General features: G+C 42.6%; 2 protein-coding genes across 7 annotated transcripts in view; both read left to right on the forward strand.

The window, feature by feature from the left end:
- The window catches only part of SLIT2 (slit guidance ligand 2), a 220,416-nt gene that overhangs the window by 191,063 nt on the left and 3,842 nt on the right, over positions 1 to 25,511 (forward strand). For all 6 annotated transcript variants that reach the window (XM_081019793.1, XM_081019795.1, XM_081019794.1 and 3 more), the window contains 7 exons: positions 639 to 778; positions 9,472 to 9,565; positions 14,673 to 14,810; positions 14,903 to 15,143; positions 16,604 to 16,734; positions 22,090 to 22,244; positions 23,855 to 24,143. In XM_081019793.1, coding sequence (XP_080875919.1) covers positions 639 to 778; positions 9,472 to 9,565; positions 14,673 to 14,810; positions 14,903 to 15,143; positions 16,604 to 16,734; positions 22,090 to 22,244; positions 23,855 to 24,143 — 1,188 coding nt within the window. The remainder of the gene's footprint in view (positions 1 to 638; positions 779 to 9,471; positions 9,566 to 14,672; positions 14,811 to 14,902; positions 15,144 to 16,603; positions 16,735 to 22,089; positions 22,245 to 23,854; positions 24,144 to 25,511) is intronic.
- PACRGL (parkin coregulated like) overlaps positions 1 to 25,511 on the forward strand; it is a 126,225-nt gene that overhangs the window by 75,435 nt on the left and 25,279 nt on the right. The gene's annotated exons all lie outside the window — the stretch shown is intronic.

Raw genomic sequence — 25,511 nt, forward strand, 5'->3', positions numbered from 1 at the left:
CATGGACTGTAAGAAGATCAAACCTATCCATTCTGAAGGAAATCAGGCCTGAGTACTCACTGGAAGGACAGATCCTGAAGCTGAGGCTCCAATACTTTGGCCACCTCATGAGAAGAGAAGACTCCCTGGAAAAGACCATGATGTTGGGAGAGATGGGGAGCACAAGGAGAAGTTGACTACAGAGAACGAGATGGTTGGACAGTGTTCTCAAAGCTACTAACATGAGTTTGACCAAACTGCGGGAGGCAGTGGAAGACAGGAGTGCCTGGCATGCTCTGGTCCATGGGGTCATGAAGAGTCGGACACAACTTAACGACTAAACAACAGCAAAGTTACCTTCCAATTTTCAGAAATTCCCCAGTTTTCACTATATATTTCGTGCTATGTTTTATGTTTGACAAATTTCTGGCATGGGTTCGTCAGCACCAAAACAGGTCAGTGGTATAAAAAGCAGCATAAATGATGCTGAGAGACATCAAAGGGCAATAGGAAGTACAGTTTAGATTCTCACGGCGTGAATACAGAATCTTTTTATTTATGTAAGAACGTATCTGTCCTGGGGGATCAGGTCAAAGGTCCATTAGCTCAGCATCGTCTTCTCACATAAACACTTGTCTGAAAAGGTTTCTCATTTACAGGTGTGCCTGTGCAGATGGATTTGAAGGTGAAAACTGTGAAGTGAACGTCGATGATTGTGAAGATAATGATTGCGAAAATAACTCAACCTGTGTTGATGGAATTAACAACTACACTTGCCTGTGTCCTCCCGAGTACACAGGTAGGAAAAGGGGAAATGATACTCTTAACAGCATTTAGCATGCTAATGCATTTGAATCACTTTTATTCTAGTTTGCTTGACTTTGCAATACCTTTTAGGAGTCTGTTCATTTAGCCTTTTGTTTAGCTGCTCTTGGCATTCTTACAAGCATCGCTTGATAACGGAAAATGTAGAGCCTGGAAAAGCGAAAAACTGAAATAAGGAACATTCCATTTTTCATTATTCCCTGATTGAACACACTGCAATTGATACTGCACTAAAATTGCTAAATAATTATGTCCCAGAAATTATTGGAATCCAGAAGAACCATTTTTCTGTATTCTGTCTGTTGCATAACTGCACCTCCATAGTTTTCCTTTCACCCATGCAATTCTCTTTCACCAAACTGCAAACTCTTTATGAAACTTGCACAAGTTATAGTTTGAAGGTGGGAAGAGGATGCTATTTTGAAAGTGGAAATGAAAGTCATATATGCGGATCTGGTGTATGGAGGAGATAGATGATAGATAATATTTATTTGCCTTTCTAAGAATATACACACACACACACATCCGGGCTATATCTTCCTGATTTAACCCAGCAAACTATTGGTCCAACCTAACTAAACCATATTATATTAATTTATCAAGGCTGTAGAAGTCCAATTTGAAACAGGAATCATTTAGAAATGAATTCTCAGGTCTTGAACTAATTTTGCCCCCTGTGTGTGGGTACACATATACCCCCCTTCACATGTATATATTAAAAAAAATATATATGTACTAGATTGTGTGCTTGTGTATCCGGGGGGGGGGGGGGTGCGCTATGAAAATAGGCAAATGTCATTTTTCATTTCAATATGCACCGTACTTGACAATGATTGAAATAGCAAAGCATGGATAACTAGGTCAGTACTGAAACAAAGTCTGTCATTTTCTCAATAAGCATGAATGCCGGAGATCAGTTTTCTCATGCGTAGTAAGAACGTTCTGGTATTTTATGTGAGTGGCAGATTAACCACATCTGCACAGGTCACGATAGCTAGAAAAGGCTCCAAGTCTATAGAGTCTTCATAGAAGGAAGATTTGAGAAAGCGTTGGTAATGTTTTAATTGCCCTGTCCTTCAGTAGTTCCAGGATGGATCCTGATTTCATGGTTGGGCTCAGATACTCCTAAGTGTGTCGACCTGAACATGCTTAGGTGCTCCTACAATTTCCTTGCTTTCAATGCAACAAGGTTTGGGCAGCTCTCATGGGATGGTGACATTTGGGATAGGACCTGCACACTCACTCACTTGTAACCCTACTACAGTCGCCACAAACATGTTGCTTGAATGCCAAAATAGGATTATATAGTATCGTGAAGCAGAAGTAGCTAGCCACAGCTCTGAAAGGCATTGATTATTGTTGTTATTATTATTTATGCTACTGATAAGAAGGGAGAGATGATAAAATCAGCACTGATCCACAGAGGTCTCTTGACTAGAAATTCACCTGAATTGCCAGCTCACATAAAAATGGGTTATACAAACTGATATTTGGGCTTGTTTTTGCTGACGTACTTGCAGTGGCTGAGAGCAAAAATGTTTTAAAGATTCAAACCAAAGGTCAGTTTTCAATTATAGCGTTTCACAGATTTCAGAGACATGGATAATCTGGTTAGTTTTATATTGAAATGAAGCACTGAGGTTTTGCTCGTTATGGTGATTTAAAAGTGGATTTTGTGTTTGTTTTGGTGACTTCTCTTTTTTTGAGTTTCTCTCTGTATGTACAGTATATGGAAAATCAGTGGGGCACAAGGAATGGAAAGATATATATATATTTAATCAGTAATTAGTTAAAATGGAAGGATTTGTAACTCAGCAATATATGAAGTTATTAAACTGCTTGCTTAGCATAAGTGCATATTCTGAGATCTAATTTGGGTAGAAGATTAGGTCTAGGACCTTATCTCTGGTCATTATGGGCGTAGCCAGAATTTGGGGGGGGGGCAGAACCGAAGTGGTTGGTCAGTTAGTTAAGTATTTCTATTTTTTTAACTTGATCAGGGGAGCAAGCTGCCTCCCATTGCCCCCCTCCCCCACAGCTATGCCCATGCTGGTCATTCATCTTTTCTGCTAGAATTTTCCTTTCAGTAGTGTCTGCAAGGCAGGCAGAATCCTAGGAATTAATTCCTGGTCTTCATCCACACATACACTCTCAGCTCAGAGCAGCAAAGCAAACTGATGTTTCACCTAGTTAGGCTGCTGGTTATTGACTTAGATACCTTTTTTCCTCTTTAATGTTGTCATTTGTTTCATTTCAGAGATAGGGGTCAGATTTTCAATTGGACATTTATTTATTTTATTTATTTTAAATATTTTTATACCTTATTTGAAATAAAAATTACCAAAATGGTATACAAAGGCTAAAACATCAAATAAAGGCAAAAAAACAGACATATAAACATAAAAGCAACTGTATTTATATATCACCTGAAAGGGAAAAACAGAAAAGTTTTAACAAAGAGGGAATCATTCAAATCTGAGATGGACGGGGGTTTCAATATTCTGGGGCCGCAGCAGAAAAGGCCTTGTTTCTTGTGGAAGATAATCCAGCCTTCACATGTGATGCAGTCTTTAACAGGGTCTCATTATGACTTCTTAGTGGGAAGGGAACTCATATGGGAGAAGGTGTCCTCTGGGATAATAAAATAAATTCTGAGCCCAGAAATGTATTAGTTGCCAGTGTAGCTGTTTTGAAATAGGTACAGGTGACGACCATTTTGCGTGGGGGTTCCGTTCCCAGACCCCACATGCATCGACGAAGCACCCCGCTACTCTGTTCCGCCCGTATCCTTCCCTCCACACATCGGCTTCCGATCCACACATCGGCGATTGCACATCCTTTGGATGTGCCTAAAATGTTCACTGCTGACAAAAATGGTTTGAGCTAATCAGTAACTGAACTGTCGCATTTTTCAGCAGCTGAAGTGTCTGAATTATCTTAAAGGGCAGCCCAATGTATATTGCATCACTGTAACTCAGTATGGAGGCAAGCAAAACAGAAATAAAAGTGGCCAGGTCTCTTGTCTTCTAGGAAGTGCAGGTGCTATGTGAGCCAGTGTCAGTCTGGGCATATACCGTATTTTTCGCTCCATAATATCCACTTTTTTCCTCCTAAAAAGTAAGGGGAAATGTCTGTGCATCTTATGGAGCAAATGTGTGGTCCCTGCAGCCGAATTGCCCTGGGGCAAAAAGCAGATCGTGCTTTTTTTTTTTTAGAAAGAGGGAAGGGGGTGTTGAAACAAAGCCGCTGAGCAGCTGATCAGCAAGCGATCAGGAGGGACATAAGGGACTCTAGATATAAAGGAGGCTGCCTGGAAGGGGGGAGGTAAAAGCACATGGATCCTCAGGATTTTTGCACTAGGTCATCATCAGATCACATAGCGTGTCCATGGCTACAGCCTGCACCAAAAAAATCACACATCCACTTTTTCGTGGGGCCGCAATGGCGCAAAACCGTGGTTACAAAGCAGGGATCCACATGGATTCTCAGGATTTTTGCATTGGGCTACCCCAAACTCACCGTCAAATCGCATATCATGTCTGTGGCCACAGCATGAACCACAAAAATCATACACCCACTGTTTCGTTCAGAATATTTGTTTTCTTGTTTTCCTCCTCTAAAAACTAGGTGTGTCTTATTGTCAGGTGCGTCTCATGGAGCGAAAAATACGGTAACTGCAAACCTGGACCTCCAGGAGCTGTGCTGGTTCCATTTTGTTAGAGTGTGATCCCATATAGAAAAAGTGTTCCCCAACCAAGATGGTCAAGGGTCTGGAAACCAAGCCTTGTGAGGAGCAGTTGAAGGAGCTGGGTATGTTTAGCCTGGAAAAGAGGAGACTGAGAGGAGATATGATAGTCGTCTTCAAATAAATATCTAAAGGGTTGTCACATGGAAGATAGAGCAAACTTGTTTTCTCCTGCTCTGGAGAGTAGGACCCAAACCAATGGCTTGAAGTTACAAGAAAGGAGATTCTGACTAAACATGTTTAGAACCATGGGTTTTTGTTTTTTTGCATTTCCTGTGTTTTGAAAGCTGCACTTTCTCTTCTCTTAATAGATTCAGGATTACCTACTTCTCTTTTAAACCTGTGTAACAGAGACTCTTAGCATTCTGCACAACAAACCATAGCTGGAAATAAAGTGCATATAGGCTGTGACTTTAGGGACCTAGCAAGTGAGGCTGGAAGCACCTGATGCTATAGTGTTGCTGAATCTGAGCATGTGTGAATCTAGTCAGTGTGGTGTAGTGGTTAAGAGCGGTAGACTCGTAATCTGGTGAACCGGGTTCGCGTCTCCGCTCCTCCACATGCAGCTGCTGGGTGACCTTGGGCCAGTCACACTTCTCTGAAGTCTCTCAGCCTCATTCACCTCACAGAGTGTTTGTTGTGGGGGAGGAAGGGAAAGGAGAATGTTAGCCGCTTTGAGACTCCTTTGGGTAGTGATAAAGCGGGATATCAAATCCAAACTCTTCTTCTCTTCTCTAGTCAGACCCTTCAATGGAGAGTCACTGGAGCTCCACATGGGATGGGATATTAGTGTAACAAAGAAACATTTAAACAAATTATTAGTGGATCCTTGTATCCCTGTTTTAGCTGGCTAGATTTGGCAGGCTCCAGTTTTGTTTGTGGAAAACACCAGTGCCCTCTAGAGGGGAATGCACAAAGCTTTGACAAAATGTTCCAAATGAAACATCAAATAAAATATTATGTGTGTCCTAAAGGGTTAAAAACACACACACACACACACCCCAAAAAACCCCATCATCTTTAACTAGCAGATGGTGTAGGGTGGAGAAGTATAGTTCACCTTTGTTTCCAACAGCTATGTCATTGCTATGAAGAATAATACTAGAGACAATATCAACACAGCAGTGAAGCCATAAATATATATATATCTATAGGATGAGAACAGATGAAACCTTTGGAAATGAAACATTTGAAAACCTTTGTAACAGTATTTACACTTTAAACTCTTGTCTGGCTTTCTTAATGTATTCACATTTGTTCTCTGCAATCTTTTGAATGTTGGGATCATTAAGTGTGCATTCTGTAGAATAGATTATCTAGTCATTTTTCTTGCTGCTCATTATCATCTGCCATTAAGATCATATGTATCTTTGGTCAAGCAAAGCTCTTTCTATGCTGGTACTGGCACATACCTCTTTTGTGTGTTTTGTTGTGTAGCTGATAAAAATGAAAAGCTGTCTTCACTTTTGCTACATCAGTTTAGCTTTTCCGCTGCTGTTAGTTGTGCATTATTTTATTTGTGCTATGCTGTTTCAGTACAATGTAAAAGTCTCTTTGTATCTTCTGTCTTTGTTACCACAAGCTGCTAATCTGAATGAAGTGGAAAAAGGTTAGTTGCCTTTTAAGCCTATTTCATTACCTTGGTTTCTCTTTTCCCTTTTATTTCAGTTTCCTTATATGGGTTTCAGCTACTGAAACAGCCATCAAAAGATATTTAGCACACTCATCCAAAAAACGCTTTCATTAAGTTTAATCATATCTTGGTCAAAGCTCCCTCTGCAGATCTTTATATTCCAGAACAAACTCTTTAAAAGTGAACAGTTTTGTGTTCATCCTACTGAAAAGATGTATTGAAATTTGCCACTTTGACAATGCAACTTAAATTATTAATTTTGAGTTTATTAATATTTCATCATTCATAGGATTCTAATATCAAAAGAAGTGGGGTGGGCTTTTTTGTGTGTCTAAATTTCACTTTAGTTTCCTCTACTGAAACAATTTCTAGGACTTTTCACAAGTTTGACCAAAAGGCTGTTTTCTATCCGAGAATGTGTAGCGAGTGCGTGCGTGCATATTTCCTTTCCTAAGTAATGTATTAAACGATTGTTAAACTAAATACCCAGCCAGGGATAATATTCCCTGACAAAAGAAAATGTGATGGATAAAAGTTTTAAGAAAGCCCCTATCTCTCTCAGTCTCAGTACTACAACTTGATTGTGGAGATCAGCCTTTTAGATCATATAGGAAATAAACTTGACTTGATTTGATATGCAGAAATAATTCCTACCTTACAGGCATGTTGTAAAGATTACTGATATAACATATGGGAAATCTTTAGTTGCCTTAAAGTGCTATATAAATGCTACATATTGTATCAGATATCATTTCTTATGTGCTGTCTAACCTCTGGCTATCTTTAATAAACTAATATATGAATATTTACATACTGTCTTCCCAGGGCAAGGTAGATTTCATTAATATAGCAGTGAAAATGTAGAAAAGCCCCACATATTTAAGCACTGTGTAAGAGGTTACAGCAGTCATTTTAGGGAGATTACCACTTCTCCATGGCAATTCCCACAAGAGCAATTTGGATTACTCATCAGATTGCCATTTCCATGTTGTTTGGATTCAACTTGCTGGTTTAATATCACCCATTTGCCCACATCTTCCAGTTGCTGATTTGGGGCCAGGAAAGATTGGTGCTTTAAAAACATGTAGATCAGGGTGTTCATAATGACACCGGTCTCCAAAGTTCAAGTTGATATCTTCTGGCAGATTCATTCTCTCTCTTTTCCACACTCTTTTCTCGCACACTCCTATCTCTGTGTGTAAGGAGTGGAGATAGATTACCGAAAATTGTCTTTCTTCCAAACCACTGCAAGCTGGCTGGGCTGCTGTGAGCCGTGTAACAAAACACAATTCCCATGAATTTGTTTTTGCTTCACTGATCTATCTGCCTTTCCCAAGCAAAACCACACTCATGCTGCTGCTGCCTAAAATGTAATTTAGAGGACCACAGACAAGATTTCAGGAGCTGCTTTGAGTGCTTCAAAGACCTTCTGTGCGTGTTCTTACTTACCCCACTTTGAACAGCAGACATGTCACACCAGAAGCTCAAGATGAAACTCCCTCATTTTCAAAATTGGATTGGTATACAGCATGGGGGTTGCTCTTGAAGAAAATATTTAACTCTCTTGTGCACAGAGAACTATTTAGAGACACCCACAGTAATAATAATAATAATAATAATAATAATAATAATAATTTATTATTTATACCCCGTCCATCTGGCTGAGTTTCCCCAGCCACTCTGGGCGGCTCCCAATCCAGTGTTAAAAACAGTAGAGTGTTAAATATTAAAAACTTCCCCTGAATAGGGCTGCCTTCAGATGTCTTTTAAAGATAGGATAGCTACTTATTTCCTTCACATCTGAAGGAAGGGTGTTCCACAGGGTGGGTGCCACTACCGAGAAGGCCCTCTGCCTGGTTCCCTGTAACCTTACTTCTCACAATGAGGGAACCGCCAGAAGGCCCTCGGCACTGGATCTCAGTGTCCGGGCAGAACGATGGGGGTGGAGACGCTCCTTCAGGTATACAGGACCGAGGCCGTTTTAGTGTCCTTAACAATAGTTTTCTCCAGTGGAAATATACTCAGGAATGATTGGTTTGTTGTAACCATGTAAAGCAGGATTCCTTAAGTGTAGTCAAAGTGGCTGCATATGGCTATCAAGTGGACACCAAGGCATAAAGATTGGACTTGGAAAGGCATTTTGGAAGAAAAAATAGCAGCAAAGAGGAAGGAACAATGAAGGATGATTGCAAGAAGTATAAGTAAGATGGAACAGAAACCATTGATTGGATTGCCCAGGCCCTTGAAGGCAATAGTTGGGGGCCAGAGGCAAATGTTCATTTCTTACTCATTACTAACCCTTACCTTTTTCCCCCTGCACAAGTCAATAGTTTGGCCGAAAGGGAGAAGCAGAAGCAGGAGAGGGAACTATTGATAGACCATATCTTGGTTGCACAAAGAGCAGATTAAGACCCACTGAAAGAGCCATAGCCTAATTTATGCTTCATCTTTGTATTATGGAAAACGCTTCCCCATGGCTGCTTACTATGGTCATATGTATCTTGGAAAAGTGTATGTGGAGCCAATATTCACATTTCTACCTAGCTAAGCATCATGCCCCCTTGTAGTTAGAAATTAGTCTGTTGCTGGTTGCACAACAAATGCATGTGAGAGTTGCGTGACACCAGTGTGGTATGGGAACAAGCTATGGAGAAGAAGAACTAAGCACAGGGTGAATGGTCCGTGTGAGCTCCCGTGTAGTCTGCCCAAAGAACAGAAACAAATCTTTATAAAAAGCTTGGAATTTTTCATAGGGTCCAGTTTCCATATATTAGATTTTTCAAGGATATTGGTTGGGGAAACATCTTTGTCTCATTAAAATGTGCTGCTGCCTTTGTTAAATCTTCTTAAAACCTCAGCTGTATTATAATATAATGATATTTTAGTCAGTTGATTAGTCTATTAGTAGGATGACCGATCTGCTGTCGACTCTGCGCTACAGGGAACGTTTATTGTCAAACTGTTAATCAACCTCTTTGGGGCAGTTATGCGTGTCTGCCTGAATTTGCTGGCCTGATTTTTATCGATTGCCCAGAGCAAATCCAACTGTATAAGCAAACGAGTTAAATGGCAGTTTTGCAGACAAAGAGATGTTGCCAAAGAAAAGTCATGAGAAGCAAGATTACAGCGGGAGAAAAAGAGATTATCATTTGCCAAGTATTTTAGCAGCTTATGCGACTGGAGCTGCTTGGCTGTACTAAAAGTTGCTATAGAAATAAATAGTTTTTACACTTTGCTTCCCATGTCCCGTGGTGGTCTCGTAATGGTGATTGGATATACTTTGTTACAGGTGAGCTGTGTGAAGAGAAGCTGGATTTCTGTGCCCAAGACCTGAACCCCTGTCAGCATGACTCCAAGTGCATCCTAACACCTAAAGGATACAAGTAAGCCCTGTATCTTTATAGTCCACTTTGTTTGTGTTTTTAATCGCTGCTTTGTCCTCCTCAATGGCTGTGGGCTTTGTTTTTCCATGGGGGTGAATTGTGCTGTCATTCCTCATTCACGGGAGTTGTGATCACAGAATAATGGCTCAATAGATTTTCCCTTTGGTTTGCATGGAGCCCTGTGTAATAACATGAAGATTCTCTGTCGAGTGACCAGTTTCCTAGCAGTGTGGATTAAGTACTGACAATGAAGAATTGAGAGTTTTTATGCTCTGTGACAATCCACACAAAATCCTTTTGGTTACTTGGACTAGGAAGTGAATAATTATGCTAAATTAAAGCTGGATTATGAAGCTGTAATTACATGATGGGTTATTAGCAAGACACATTGGAAACCATTATACAATAAGGAGGTTCATCACCAGGAAGGCTAATCTTTAATTAAATGACATCCTTATTATCATTAATTAGTATGCACACTTGAAAAGTGGTTTTTAATGGACTTTAGATGAGTAGATTTCAGGAACCTGTTGTTCTGATCTGCACCTGTTTTATGTAGCATGTTGTGTTGTGCCAAAACAGCGGTGGGCCCATTGTGAGTTGTCATTCTAAGCACATTTAGACACCAGTTTCCATTCTACAGTGCCAACTTTAGTTTGTTAATTCAAGCATTTGTGTGAACATAACACCCAGCAAGTGGAACTGGTATTTTGATCATCACGGTTCGGTCACGTTTATTTGTTCCCTTTCTTCGACCCTTGAGAGGTGGAAGTGGGGAATCAGAAGTCAAGAAACCAGGACAGGCCTGCAAAACTAAGAAACCACCAAGCCAACAAAAGCCCAACAGCCATGTGTGTTAGTTCATATGGGCTTGGCAAGCCTCTTGTTTGAGTTGATTGCCTGGGACTGTAAAAACGAGGAAAGTTAGCCATGCATTGTAGTTTGCCAAATGATTGACAACAGTCTGCATCTGACTTGGTGAGTTGCCAGGTGTGCAGATCTGCACCACTGAGAGAATGGAGGACAGGTGTGTACAAGGTGGTTGCTTTTCTTACAGGGTGGGTAATATTTAGCACAGCTGATAAAACATAGAAGGGGTTTTCACTGAAGAGCAGAAAAGTCATTCAACATTGTTGAAAGCATATTGGTGACTTATCACGTTGCAATTTTTATTCATGACGAATGCAGCCACAGGTTGTGCCATCCACTATTAGAAACTGAGATATGAAAGCCAGGAGCTAAATGGCACCTTAATCCTAGGTTATGGGTGCAACAACAAAATGTCTAGACACACTTTTTTATAACAAGAATACAAAGCTGAAAATGAATGAACTGCAGCCAAAATATTATGTTCATTTTTCACATAGGCTAGTCCTTCCCCTGCCCGACCCCTAATATTCTTATAGGGATCTCTTCTCCAGTCTTCAGAGCAGCTGGAAGTGGGGAGGCAGGAAAAGGTCCTCCTATCCTTCCACTCTGCAGTTTTGATCTGAAATCTTAGGCGTGGTACTGCGCCCAGAGCTCAGAAACTGCTCAAGCTAATGAAATTCTCTGTTGCAAAATGTGCCTAGAACAATGGTTTTGAACACTCGTGCCAACACTGAAATGCTTAACTCATGAAGGATCTGTGCCAGACTGCAATTCTAACTCCACTTACCTGGGAATAAAGGTAAAGGGACCCCTGACCATTAGGTCCAGTTGTGACCGACTCTGGGGTTGCGGCGCTCATCTTGCTTTACTGGCCAAGGGAGCCGGCGTACAGCTTCCAGGTCATGTGGCCAGCATGACTAAGCCGCTTCTGGTGAACCAGAGCAGTGCACTGAAAGGCCGTTTACCTTCCCGCTGGAGCGGCACCTATTTATCTACTTGCACTTTGACGTGCCTTCGAACTGCTAGGTTGGCAGGAGCTGGAACCGAACAACGGGAGCTCACCCCGTTGCAGGGATTCGTACCTGGGAATAAGCCCCATTAAATTCAGCTGGACTTATTTCTGAGTGGACATGGTTAGGATTGTGGCCTACGTCGCTGAAATGCTGAGCCAATCCTGGCCATTGTAATTCACAAGTAACTTATAACAGCTTCATGTACTACGGTATGTGCTATTTGAGTACTGTTACAAATGACAAACAAAAAGCAGTATTCCTAAGAATTGATAAATATTGTAAGTCAATTTACCAAACAGGTTCAAATGAAAATTTGCTTTTCCTAGGCATTGTACGTTGTTGCTAGGAATTATGTGCAATTGATTAGCCAATGTTCACTAGAAATGTAAGGCAAGTAACAAAATTAAGAAATATTCTCTATTATTTGGGATAACATTAAATATTACTTTAAGAAGAAAATAGCAATTTATTTGTAATGACAACTGAACCAGATCCACACGCATAAATTGTAGTGCCTTTGTAATCTACAAACCATCTTAGCAGAATTATTCAACTGTACAATATAGTTAATTTTAATATTATTTTTACAACATGTCAAACTTGAGTGGCACTTAGATACACACAGAATATTATTTTTGACATTTTAAATTAAATAACAAACTGGGTGAAAGGTATTTTATGAAATGCCTAGGCAATGTTTGGAACGATAGATATTTAGTACTTGGTTTGGTTTTTGGAGTGGTAAAGATATCCTAGGTATTTTTAGATGACTTGTATGAAAATTTTGCCTGTAACGAACACTTTTCCAGGCAAAAGCAGGAACCTTAATGTGTAATCTAGTCCTACATAAGAATGCAAGAGCTGTTGCTAAGAGAAGTGCAAAATACTTCTTTTAACCCTTCTACCCCACCCAGTAATTTAGCTTTATTGATAATAGATGTGGATTTCCGACCCAATCTATTATTCCCATTGTTGCAATAAATTAGTGCCAACATCTTTTCTCTTGCTATACTGTTGGATAATGCTTTGAGCAAGTCTAGAATTGACAGATTGATCTTTCGGAAACATAGGTCAGAATTTTGGTGGTCTGAAGTGGAAGCCTTTCACACCACCTATAGATTGGTACCAGAGATTCAATCTGGGCGGTGATATTGTTCTAGAAAAGGGGGTTCCAGAACTCACCTTCTCCAAGTGTCAGTCCAAAGGTTGCCACCTTTCATTGTTGCCCTCGGCCCTTGCCTAAACAGGTCTCATCTTCCAAGCAGAAATCTCTTCTAAACATCTCTGAGCCAAGAATGTGGCATAGATCAGCTGAAACTCATGCAACCTCTTGATGCGGTTAAGTTGTTCATAAATTCTATTGGACAGAAGCCCGGTACAGCATCAGAAACATGAGTAAGCTACATCCTGGGAAGTAATTTGACCTGTGCCTTTGGAGGGGAAAAAATGTCTGGAGGATGCAAGCTGTCTGTAGCAGATCTAATTGTTACATCCTGTTTGTCAGCTGACCAGCAGAATGTGGGGCTCTCCTTTTTTAAAATTCTCCAAAGCTGCGCTGCCTCTGCCTAAGTCAGGCTTCCTCAACCTCAGCCCTCCAGATGTTTTGGCCTACAACTCCCATGATCCCTAGCTAGCAGGGCCAGTGGTCAGGGATGCTGGGAATTGTCGTCTCAAAACATCTGGAGGGCCGAGGTTGAGGAAGCCTGGCCTAAGTCTTTGAGAAAGGTTAGACTTATTATTTGAAAATCCATGAAACTGCTTGGGAAACATCATGTTTCTATGTAGCACACCTTCACAAGGTTTCTAAAGTAGGTTCCAAGAAATTTGAAAGGGACCCTCATCTCCTAGGGCTCACCTGATTGCTTACCGTATTTTTCGCACCATAGGGCGCACCAGACCATAGGGCACACCTAGTTTTTAGACGGGGAAATCAATAATAAAAAAAAATCTTCCCCCCCCCCAGCCCCAAAGAGCAGCGTACAGGCTGCACACAACCTCTCCGTGCCGGAGGGGTTGTGCTCAGCTATGGCACAAGCCAAGGCAGCGAGCGGGATGGATCACGCTAGCTGCTTTGGCTTCCTCTTTAGCCCTGCGCAATCCCTCCCTGCCAGGAGAGGCTGCGCAGGGCTAAAGAAGTCATAGCCCCATGCAGCCTCTCCCTGCCAGAGGGGTTGCGCGCGGCTATGGAACAAGCCAAGGCAGCAAACGGGATGGATCCCACTCGCTGCCTTGGCTTCCTCTTTAGCCCCGCGCAATCTCTCCCTGCCGGGAGAGGCTGTGTGGAGCTAAAGAAGCCATAGCCCCGTGCAGCCTCTCCCTGCCGGAGGGGTTGCACGCGGCTATGGCACAAGCCTTCATTCGCTCCATAGGACGCACACACATTTCCCCTCAGTTTTTGGAGGGGAAAAACTGCGTCCAATGGAGCGAAAAGTACGGTACATACTATCTACTTAGTCAGTCTTGATCAGCACGTTTGGAAATCTTTGGAGGCAGTGAGATGAAGCCCTGCTGCCTAGTGGCCAGGTAGTTGCTGAACTCTTTTCCATCCTTCCAGAGGAAAGGAATAAAAATTTCAGCAGTTTTTCTCCCTAAACATTTTCTGAAGATCCCATAACCTGTGACCTTGATAAAATAAACTTGACGTTACTCATGAAAAAGTGGAGTCAAAACTTTATAGGTAACAGCTAAATCTAGCATCTCATTTTTCATCTTTGTTAGGTGAAAAAATGCATTTCCATTCATGCTAATTTGACATGAAGTATAATATTAGTTCAGTCGATGTTTTCAAGTTAGCATGTATAAGCTCTGAGCAAAAATATTTGTCTAGATCTCTCCAACTAAGGTTTGTGTATTTGCTAATTTTGAAAAAGTATGTGTGCGGCTCCAGTTGCAAAGAGAGCTGTCAGAATGATTCATGAGAGCCCTCAAGATGTACATTCTGAATATTTGATATAATGTCAGATAATCAGACAAAACAGAAAACAAGGCAAAGCTGACAAACATTAAATTGTGGTCTCTCATGCAAAGCAAGGTCTTCAATCAATATACCAGCTTTCACCACCAAGCTCTAAAATACTTTCTTCGAAGTACAGTACAATACATCTTGAAAACTGAAGATATTTTTTCTTAACAATCATTGTCTTTCCCACTTCGCACCCTTAAACCTCCAGCTTTCTGCTTAGCAGTAAGGAATTGCAATTACCCATGTATTTTCCATTCTGCAGATGCAACTGCACACCAGGCTATATAGGAGATCACTGTGATGTTGACTATGACGACTGCCAAGACAACAAGTGTAAAAATGGAGCGCAGTGTACTGATGCAGTGAATGGTTATACATGCATATGCCCTGAAGGGTACAGGTAAGGGCAATTCAGAAAAGCATGACAAAACATCTGCTATCACTTCTAAAGAATAACTTGTTGGACATGATTGTGTCTTTGTTTGCATATAGTGGACTCTTCTGTGAGTTTTCACCACCAATGGTCTTGCCTCGCACCAGCCCATGTGATAATTATGAGTGTCAAAATGGAGCCCAGTGTATCATCAAGGCCAATGAGCCAAACTGCCAATGTCTGTCAGGTTACCAGGGTGATAAGTGCGAAAAGCTGGTCAGCATAAATTTTGTAAATAAAGAATCCTACCTGCAGATTCCTTCAACAAAGATTCACCCCCAGACCAATATCACTCTTCAGGTAAGGCAAGGTGCTATTAAATCCACCGATCATAAAATTCCTAGCATGGCTGGTGGTGGTGGGAATTATGGAACACATCCCATGTTTCTGACAACATTTAGGACAGGGGTGGGGAAACTGTGGCTTTCTAGATGTTAGTAGACTGTAACTCCCATCATACCTGACAATGGGCTATGACAGCTGGGGCTAATTGGAGCTGGAACCCAAAAGCATGTGCCAGGACATGGATTACTCACCCCTCATTTAAGAAAGCTAAAGGTAAAGGACCCCTGACAGTTAAGTCCAGTCACGAATGACTCTGTGGTTGCGGCGCTCATCTCGCTTTACTTGCCGAGGGAGCCGACGTTTGTCTGCAGACAGTTTTTTTGGGCCATGTGGCCAGCATGACTAAGCCGCTTCTGGCAAACCAGAGCAGCGCATGGAAGCGTCATTTACCTTCCCACCGGAGCGGTACCTATTTATCTACTTGCACTTTTTTGCATGCTTTTGAACTGCTAGGTTGGCAGGAGCTGGGACCGAGCAACAGGAGCTCACCCCGTCGCGGGGATTCGAACCGCTGACCTTCCGATCGGCAAGCCCTAGGCTCAGTGGTTTAGACCACAGCGCCACCCGCGCTCCTATTTAAGGCATGTGCTTTACATCATTTGCCACAATGCTGGCTTACCATTGTGGGTTAATGAATCCAAGCCACTGCCTCTTCACTGCGTAAGAATGACGGTGATGGGTGGGGGAAGGAATGTTTTCGGGAAAGTAGAGACCAGGGCGAGGGGTCTAACCTTTTCCCCATTGATTGTTTCCTCCTTGCGACTACCTCTCTCCAAGCTGCTTTTGCCCAATTGTGTTTGCCACATCAAGTGCAGTTAACCTCCTAGTTTGGGGAGGTTTAGGAGAAAAGCAGCGAGATGCGAGGAAGAGCTGTGATTTTTTAAATGCCATGATTGAATATACCATGAGTCTGTCTCATGACGCCAGTGTGGTGTAGTGGTTAAGAGCGGTAGACTCGTAATCTGGTGAACCGGGTTCGCTTCCCCGCTCCTCCACATGCAGCTGCTGGGTGACCTTGGGCCAGTCACACTTCTCTGAAGTCTCTCAGCCCCACTCACCTCACAGAGTGTTTGTTGTGGGGGAGGAAGGGAAAGGAGAATGTTAGCCGCTTTGAGACTCCTTCAGGTAGTAATAAAGTGGGACATCAAATCCAAACTCTTCTTCTTCTTCTCAATGTGATACATAAAATGCCTCCAAGCAGAACAGCACTTATGTCTCTGGCTCTCAAATGCTACACAAAACTGCCATTTTAATAATAATTGATTACATTAGTGAAAATAAATGTTTGATTTTGTTACCTGAGCAACCCAATATTTTAAAAAAAATAACACCTTTTTTCATTTGAAGTAAATATATATTTTTTTTAAATGTCTTTCTTTCCCGGTCTTCTAATGAAAACTTTGGTTTGCCACAAGATTGCCACAGATGAGGATAGTGGAATCTTACTGTATAAAGGTGACAGAGACCATATAGCTGTGGAACTGTACCGTGGACGAGTGAGGGTCAGTTATGATACAGGATCATACCCAGCCTCTGCCATTTACAGGTTGGTCTATAAATAATAATTCATTTTTTTAATATAGTCTCCATATCTTTCTATTCTTTGAGATGCCTGGATTCCCACCCACCCAATAGCTACTGGCACTAGGGCTGGGCAATATCTGGTTTTCAACATCACAATATATCACCAGTTAAACATTGCGATATACCAATATATCACGATGTCTGAAATAAGGATGGAACTATGTAGAGGTGAACAGGGTAACATCTCGGCAACCGCTGCTACTTAGGGGTTTAAAACTGCTAAATGATGGTATTATCAAATCACCTCATGGTCACTTCCATCAGCAGGCAAGCCAAAATGTATCGCAATAGGACTTTTGGCTTTGGGCTTGGCTACCAAATTGTGATCATTCAGAACAATCCAGGGTACAGTGATGAGTCATAATGAATACAAATAATCTGGGAGAATATTGAACAAAAATTAAAATTTGATGCATACAGTGGTGCCCCGCAAGACGAATGCCTCACAAGACGAAAAACTCGCTAGATGAAAGAGTTTTCCGTTTTTTGAGTCGTTCCGCAAGACGAATTTCCCTATGGGCTTGCTTCGCAAGACGAAACGTCTTGCGAGTTCTTGCGAGTTTGTTTCCTTTTTCTTAAAGCCGCTAAGCCGTTAATAGCCGCTAATAGCTGCTAAGCCGCTAATAGCCATGCTTCGCAAGACGAAAAAACCACAAGACGAAGAGACTCGCGGAATGGATTAATTTCGTCTTGCGACGCACCACTGTACCATTCTATCATAGAATCATAGAACTGTATAGTTGGAAGCCGCCTGCAATTCAGGAAATTCAGCTAAAGCATCCATGGCAGGTGGCCATCCAACCTGATGACCAATGTGAAATTTAACTCAGAGACAGCATGCTTTTAAAGATTTCTGGAGAATATATTAATGTTCCATCCAGTTTTAAGGTCAAATTTAAAATTTATGAAAGCATTAGGTTTATTTTTTAAAAACACCATTATGTTTTTGCATATGATTAACAATTTAATCTATTTTCAACTAATTTAAGCAATTTACTAGTGTCAAGTTGCATCTGCTTCCCTACTCGGGGCCAAAAGCAATTCTACATATGTGTAAGCCCCACGGAGCTCAACTAAAACCTTTTTCTAGTCCCTGTTTTTCAGGGAGGGAAAGAACATAAGTGGTGGGGCAAAAGATACTGGTTGAAGAAGAATTCTCTGTGTTGACTTCCGTGGCTCTTGTCATTCCTTTCTCACATACACACAACACCTGATAATAATAAAGAACCCAGTGCAATATCTGCTCCTCCTGCTGGGGATGAGGGTTGGGTGGAGGACAGGGTATGGCAGGGGCTAAAGCTAGTTGTGATTCGAGGACCCGACCCCCGCTTGGGAATAAAGACACGTGGACACAGTATATTAGGTTAATGGGCTAGAAAAAGGCCACAACTTTATTGATTACAGCATGTGAGAAGGTATTGGCTTAGGCATTGGACCACAGAAAATTTGACTCCACCCACTCGGAGAGGGGTGAGTCTGATGAGGGGTTAACCACCAGTAGGGGGAGCCTGTTGATCCAAATACAACTATAAGCTCTCCCCTGATGTCACTGAGGGTCGTGCCATGGCCCCCCGCCACACAGGGCATCGGACAGGATCCACGACCACCGGATTCCTTTAACGGAATACCCATAAGTGAAGGGGTAGGCGATGGCCACACCTAGCCCTTCCATACACCAACAACGCATTTGAGCGGCTAAACCACGCCCCCGCGGTGTCACCTGATTGGGTGCCCAACTGGGAGGCGTGGCATGCCAGCGATGATGAGAGGGCAGGGGGCAAGACGCCCTCTGTGTGACGCGAGAATTGGCTCCTGCTCACAATCCCTCCCCTCTGGAAGGAGGAGAGGCTTTGCAGCAAAAGGTTATGGAGGCATACAGTCTGCATCCAGGGGCTAAAGCTAGTTTTCTACCACCACCAATGCCTGTCGAATAAATTCCTCTCAAATGGAAAACTGGAATTAAAAGACTAAAGCCGTTCAGTACAGTTGTTTTGCAATAATATCAAAGGACCCAGATGTCGGTCGATTGCTAAGAAATTTATATGTAGTCCAAAGAAAAGTTATCCCTGTAAAATTCTGCATTTTCTATATAATAAAAGCTGGCTTTTAATATTCCTTGAAAGGATTTTGAAATATTCTGTTCCTTTTTACCATGCTTTTCTTATAGTACCATAATTTGTGTAACCAATATGTTCTTTTTCCACATGCGTACATTTAATCATGTTGAATAAAAACAGGATTACTGTGGACAAAAGTACTGACATTAAACATTAAAGCACAAAAGGGAATAAAGATATACTTAAGTGTATCCCCCCCCCCCCTTGTTTGAAAACTTAGAAGAGATTGAAACTAGATCCTTGTATTTGAGGAACTGGAAAGACTCGGGGATTATTGCTCTTGGATTTATATTTTAGTTTCTGCTTTTGCCAGCTATTTTCTGGGAAGCAACGTGCAACCAAAGCTCTGCATTATTTCCATCTTGATGCATTCCAGCTTCCTTAATCCATCACAGCCATCTATAGTCTTTTTCTCCTCCTAGTCAACTCTGAAAGTCAAATGTGATGCTCCTCAAGCCTTATTACCCTTCTTCCATAGAAGAACTAGGGTCCATAGTCAGAGGTTCCCATGTGAGCAATGGAACTCCTTTAGTCCTCCTACCGTCCCCATGCTGTTGCGTGTCAAGGTCCCCCAGGCCACCCCAATAACTCACACTTCACACATCAATTTTTGTTTAAGGTTTTTGGCATGAATTTGACCACAACTTTATTTAAATACACACATGTGAGTGGTTGCTTAGGCATTGGTTACGACTATCTGTCCTTGCCCAGGGACAGAACTGACTTCCGGATTCCAGCAGAAGCCAGTCAGGGAGAACCATATTGGGGAGAAATGAAGCTGGACATCAGTCTCTCACCTCTCACCCTCATGCCCCCTGGGGCTTGCACGGCCCAAGTCCGATGCCAGGGACTAGGACGAAAGGGATGGCAAGCCCCTGGATTCCTTTAACGGAATTCCCTTTCAGCACCACCATTGGAGGGGTAGGCACTTGCCCCTCCACCAACCAATTTGAACCAATGCCTAACCGCCAACCTTACAAGTTGTGACGATTTGCTACGCAGTAGGCAAAAACCAAATGGCATCAGCCAAATGGACAAAATTCCTACCAGGCCCCTGCCCCAAGGCAGACGACCCCATGACAGGCATAGCAAGGTCAGAGGACAACGAACCCCCCTTTTTCAGGGCGGGTGGGCGGGTGATCCGGTGCATGCAGCCCAAGAGAAGGCCCCAGGCTGCGAGCCCTGTATTTAAGACCTCTGACCCCTCCCACACTTTAGCAACATAACATTCTCCCCAGCAACACTCCTTGCTCAATCACGACATGTGGCCAATTTGCCCAACAACAGTGGGATGGCCTTTTTTGGCCAACACGTGCGCTCTGTTATGGAGAACACGCTCTCTCAAAATAATTCAAAGTACTGCACTGGGAAGCAGCCTTTGATGCAACACAGAAGTCTGCAGTTGGAGACAGATGCTGGGCAAAACCCCTCTGTGTGCATCAATGTGTTTGACTTCATGTGCAGGTTTGTTTTGGATCCCACTCAAATATTTTAGCGCTTCCAAAAGATTTTAAGGTGCTTATGGCACTGAGTTATGATAGCCTCTCCAGTCCCTTCCATGAATTGGGTATTTATTCACACAAGCACTGTGACATGGAATGGTTCTGTCTATGGAGGAGAGCAGCAGCCCCTGCATGATGTTGCCAGATGTGACAATTTGGTTCAGAGGAGCAGCAGAGGACAGCCAGTGTGGTGTAGTGGTTAAGAATGGAAGACTCGTAATCTGGTGAACCAGGTTCGCGTCTCCGCTCCTCCACATGCAGCTGCTGGGTGACCTTGGGCCAGTCACACTTCTTTGAAGACTGTCAGCCCCACTCACCTCACAGAGTGTTTGTTGTGGGGGAGGAAGGGAAAGGAGAATGTTAGCCGCTTTGAGACTCCTTCGGGTAGTGATAAAGCGGGATATCAAATCCAAACTCTTCTTCAGCAGGGGGGAGATGCTAGAGCAGGGGTCAGCAACCTTTTTCAGCCATGGGCTGGTCCACCATCCCCCAGAGCATGTCGTGGGCCAGACTATATTTTTTGGGGGGAAATAATAAACCGATTCCTATGCCCCACAAATAACCCAGAGATGCATTTTAAATAAAAGCACACATTCCACTCATGTAAAAACACGCTGATTCCCGGACCGTCCGCGGGCCGGATTGAGAAGGCGATTGGGCCACATCCAGCCCCCGGGCCTTAGGTTGCCTACCCCTGTGCTAGAGGGAAAATGAAGTAAAAGCCAACCCGAGGTAACCAAACGAATGGCAAAATAAACACAGCAAAAGTCTGAGGGCCAAATTAGACAGGGCATTTGATGTATAATTGCAATTAAGGTATAATTTTCGAAATTAAAATAGCCATGTGGAGAGGAGAATATCAGCTGTGATATGCAGGAAGGGATTGTACTTATGATGAAAACACACTTACACACCCTGCCACTTTTGTTATTTTCCATGGAGGGAAGGTTCCATTGGTTGCAATAGCTCAAAGGTGAAGGCGCAAACACACTTGTTTACAAACACCTGGTCTTTTCTCAAAATGCCTGGAGCTCTGCCCTTTTATTCTTGTCTCTACTGAGACTCTCGTCCTCTCTTGTGATAATTGGGAGGGGCAGGGCATGGTCTGCCAGGGGAATTCTGAAGATTTATATTGGCCCAGTGACGACCGAGTATCAGCTAGGCCTGTATTTAAACATAGTCTTTAAGAATTTCAGGCCTGCATACAAGAAGGTGCCATGCTCTGAATGTGGTGGAAGAAAGGTGTAAAGCAAGAATTATTAGTTTCTGGGTTGCCCTATAATATGTCTGTCTTTGAAGTAACATGGCATTGGCATATTCCTTTAAACAATAAAAAGGTCAAGGGTTAGGGCTGCCAACAGTCTGTTTTTGGTGACTTTAATTGCCTGTTGACTTTTTCGTCTGTATGTTCAAGTCAGCCAGGAAAGTGCAATTCTCTGGGATGCCACAGCTCATGATACCTGAACATTTAGAGAATCTTGCCTAGAATCTACAACTGTTCTCTGCAAAAACTGTAGAGAACTGAACTGAAGACAGCCGACAGCTCGAAGTTGTTTGAGTTCACATAACCAAGAAAATTGTCTTGGTCTATTCCTTGTAATTTTCTGAATACTGAATGTCTGGCTATTCATCTATACTGTGCTAAGAAAGAACATTCAATGTCTCAGATATTTAAAATATCCTTTATTCTTCTTCCAGTGTTGAGACAATCAATGATGGAAACTTCCATATAGTTGAGTTACTGGCCATGGATCAGATTCTGTCTTTGTCTGTTGATGGAGGAAGTCCCAAAATCATCAGCAATTTATCTAAACAATCCACTTTGAATTTTGACTCCCCGCTCTATGTAGGAGGTAAGGAAACAGTGTGCACAGTGTTTCTATTGTGAGTATAAATAGCATATATAGTCTGGGGAAATGCAAATTATATATATTAGTTAATACAGTGGTACCTCGGGTTAAGTACTTAATTCATTCCGGAGGTCCGTTCTTAACCTGAAACTGTTCTTAACATGAAGCACCACTTTTAGCTAATGGGTACTCCCACTGCTGCTGCGCGATTTCTCTTCTCATCCTGAAGCAAAGTTCTTAACCCAAGGTAGTATTTCTGGGTTAGCGGAGTCTGTAACCTGAAGCATATGTAACCTGAAGCGTATGTAACCCTAGATACCACTATACACCAATTGAAGCAATATTTATGACAATTTCTGGTTTTAGAGGTGTGCATTTTCTAAGCCAGCCTCATAGCAGAAATGTTAGCTGTGCCCTGGGACAAATCAGACCCTGCTGAATCAAACAGTGGCTGTGTATACATTACTGACTTAAAACACAGTGAGGTCTGTGGCGATCACACAGGGTCCCCGGATGTTTCACCGTCTATTGATCCCTGTGCCACCACTTTATTTCTCGCTGCCACCGCCCAGGCCCTACCTGGGATAATACTGAGTCCAGTCAGGGTTAAATTGAAACATAAACTTTTGTTTATTTATTGCAGTTCAACAAGCATGTAGTTTCATAAACAGTATCAGTCAATTACATTCATGGGGTACCTATCCAGACCTATAACTTTCGCTACCTGCTCTCACTCACTAAACGGCCTCTCAGATATTTACTTGTCTGCCTAGCCCCTAACTATTCCTGACTCAGCCTATTTCACTACACTAACTCAACCTACCCACAGACTCTATCCCAATTCACTCCCACTCCAACCAACCACCCAACTCCCAACGAATTCCTCAACGAACTCCTCCCAGAGCTGGTTTTATAGTCCCTCTGACTCCACCCCCCTGGGTCCTGATTGGGTAACCTGTTTAACTATTTCACCTCCAGCACTCTCATGTGAACGTCACAAGGTCATTTCCCCCTGCTGCGTTTCAAATCACATTTGCATGTCACTGTACACATCAGTGCAATTGGATGTTTTTTCCACCCAGCTGACTTTCCACACCAGTGTGCAAAGAGTATGTCCTGCAATTCTCAAATTGGATTGATTCTGGTTTTGTGGAGAATGCATCATAATGTAGTATTTCTCAAGAACCTACAGGATAGATGTGGATTATAGCTAACACCACATGTATACAGCTTCAAAAACCAAATGTGGGTGTGCATAGGATGCAGTGTAAACAGGAATGTGTACATAGCCTGTGAGTCTGGCTGCATTCAGATCCACATGGCACTACCTTCGGGTGAAAATGTTATCCCATCTACATTGCAGGCATTTAACTGCAGTATCTACTTGAGACTAGGACATCTAAGTCTGCCTCCACATTATTCATTCAGTCAACATAGCTCTGTAGAGATGTGGTGACTGAAAATGTTGTTTTGTAACGGTGAGGAAATTATCTGGATATCTCATTGTACCCATAGCTAATCACAGTTAGGTTTTTAAATAGCAGTGGTGATCTTCAAGTAATTATGAAAATTCATTTCATAGGTAACAAGTTGATGGCTTATTTGTTTTCCAGGCATGCCTATGAAGAACAATGTTGCTGCCCTGCGCCAGTCTCCAGGTCAAAATGGCACCAGTTTTCATGGCTGCATCCGTAATCTATACATCAATAGTGAACTGCAGGACTTTAGGAATGTCCCACTGCAAGTTGGAATTTTGCCAGGCTGTGAACCCTGTCATAAGAAATTGTGTGTCCATGGGACCTGCCATGTGACTAGCCAGTCAGGCTTTGCTTGTGAGTGTGATGGAGGATGGACTGGCCTACTCTGTGATCAGCAAGCCAATGATCCTTGCTTAGGAAATAAGTAAGTCCTTGTTCAAGTCCCTTTCTAATATTTTACACGTGCATATACACAGTGGAGTAGGGTAGGCTTTAAAAAGTAGTAGCACACTTGAAAATCTCCATTTCTGGGGTGGGGGGTGGGTGGGTGCGCAGAATATAATTGCCCACCTTTTGGACCACATGTTACCTAGTTTGCTGATTAGCAAATTAATACACTAATCAAAAGTTGTTGAATGCCATCGTTCAACAACCAGCAGGCTGCTACTGGATCACATGCCATCTTTAGACCACCTTTCTGTATTCTTCCCTTGCAAATTTAGTTTCCTCATTATTTCTAGACAACATTACAAGAGGAGATTGTAGCTTAAAAAATGAATAAAATGTCATCATTCCATTCTCTTGAGTTTTTAACGCCTCTCTAAAATCTTATTTTGATGATTGAAAAAGGACCATTGGTTTGTAATTGCTTTTTTTTTTTTTAACTATGACTATGAACAGCTCTCAAGCATTGCTCCCGATGCAAATAGCAGCTTCAAGGGATCAGTTTTCATCCGTATCGCAGCGGGGGAGGAAAGAGCTAGTTGCTCCTCCCCATCCTCTATGATCTTAATGATTATCAGCCCCACCCCAAAGCAGTGCACTCTGCATTTTTCAGAACATCCACATTAAATGTGAAGGTGCATTTAACATCCCATCCAGTTTGTCTCAGGGATTTTATACAGTTGTACATTGTTTTGCGACTGGGATCCGTTCTGGAGCCCCAGCCACTAGCCAAAAAGGACGCAGGGCAAAGCGCCGCATCTGCGCACATATGCAGAATGGTTTGCGCTTCTGCACATGCGCAATTGGCAAACCCAGAAGTAAACCGTTCCGGTACTTCCGGGTTTGCCGCGGACATTCGCCGGAATGGACGCTAGACAAGGCGGACTTTTACGGAGGTATTACTGCATCATGCAAGCATTCAGGTAGCAATTCACTCATCAGTGCTAAAGAAAAGAAAAACGACTTTGTTTATGTCTACCTTCTGATTGCTAAGTTTTATCTTAAATCTCAATGCCATGTTCTCTTTGGTCAAAGTCCAAAAGGGCTTTCTCAATTGTTGAATTCCATGGGGATGGGGTGAAAAGAGCCCAACAGGCAGGGCTGGCTCAAGACATTCTGGCACCCGAGGCAGACCACAAAACGCCTCCCTCCCACCAGGGAAGAAGGGCTGAGTGAAGTTCTACATTGGGATCAAGGGTGGGAGTGGACCAGCAGTGTCTCCCATTCACCAAGAGGCTGCTATAGAGGTGGTTGGGTGGCACTGCCAAGGTGGAGGCAGATCCAGCCTTCAAGGAGCGTACCACTGTGGAAGCAGCGGGCAATTCATTCCTTGGAGGGCGGATTTGCT

This window comes from Podarcis pityusensis, assembly GCF_964106645.2.
Source record: "Podarcis pityusensis genome assembly, chromosome: 9".
NCBI classification, from domain to species: domain Eukaryota; kingdom Metazoa; phylum Chordata; class Lepidosauria; order Squamata; family Lacertidae; genus Podarcis; species Podarcis pityusensis.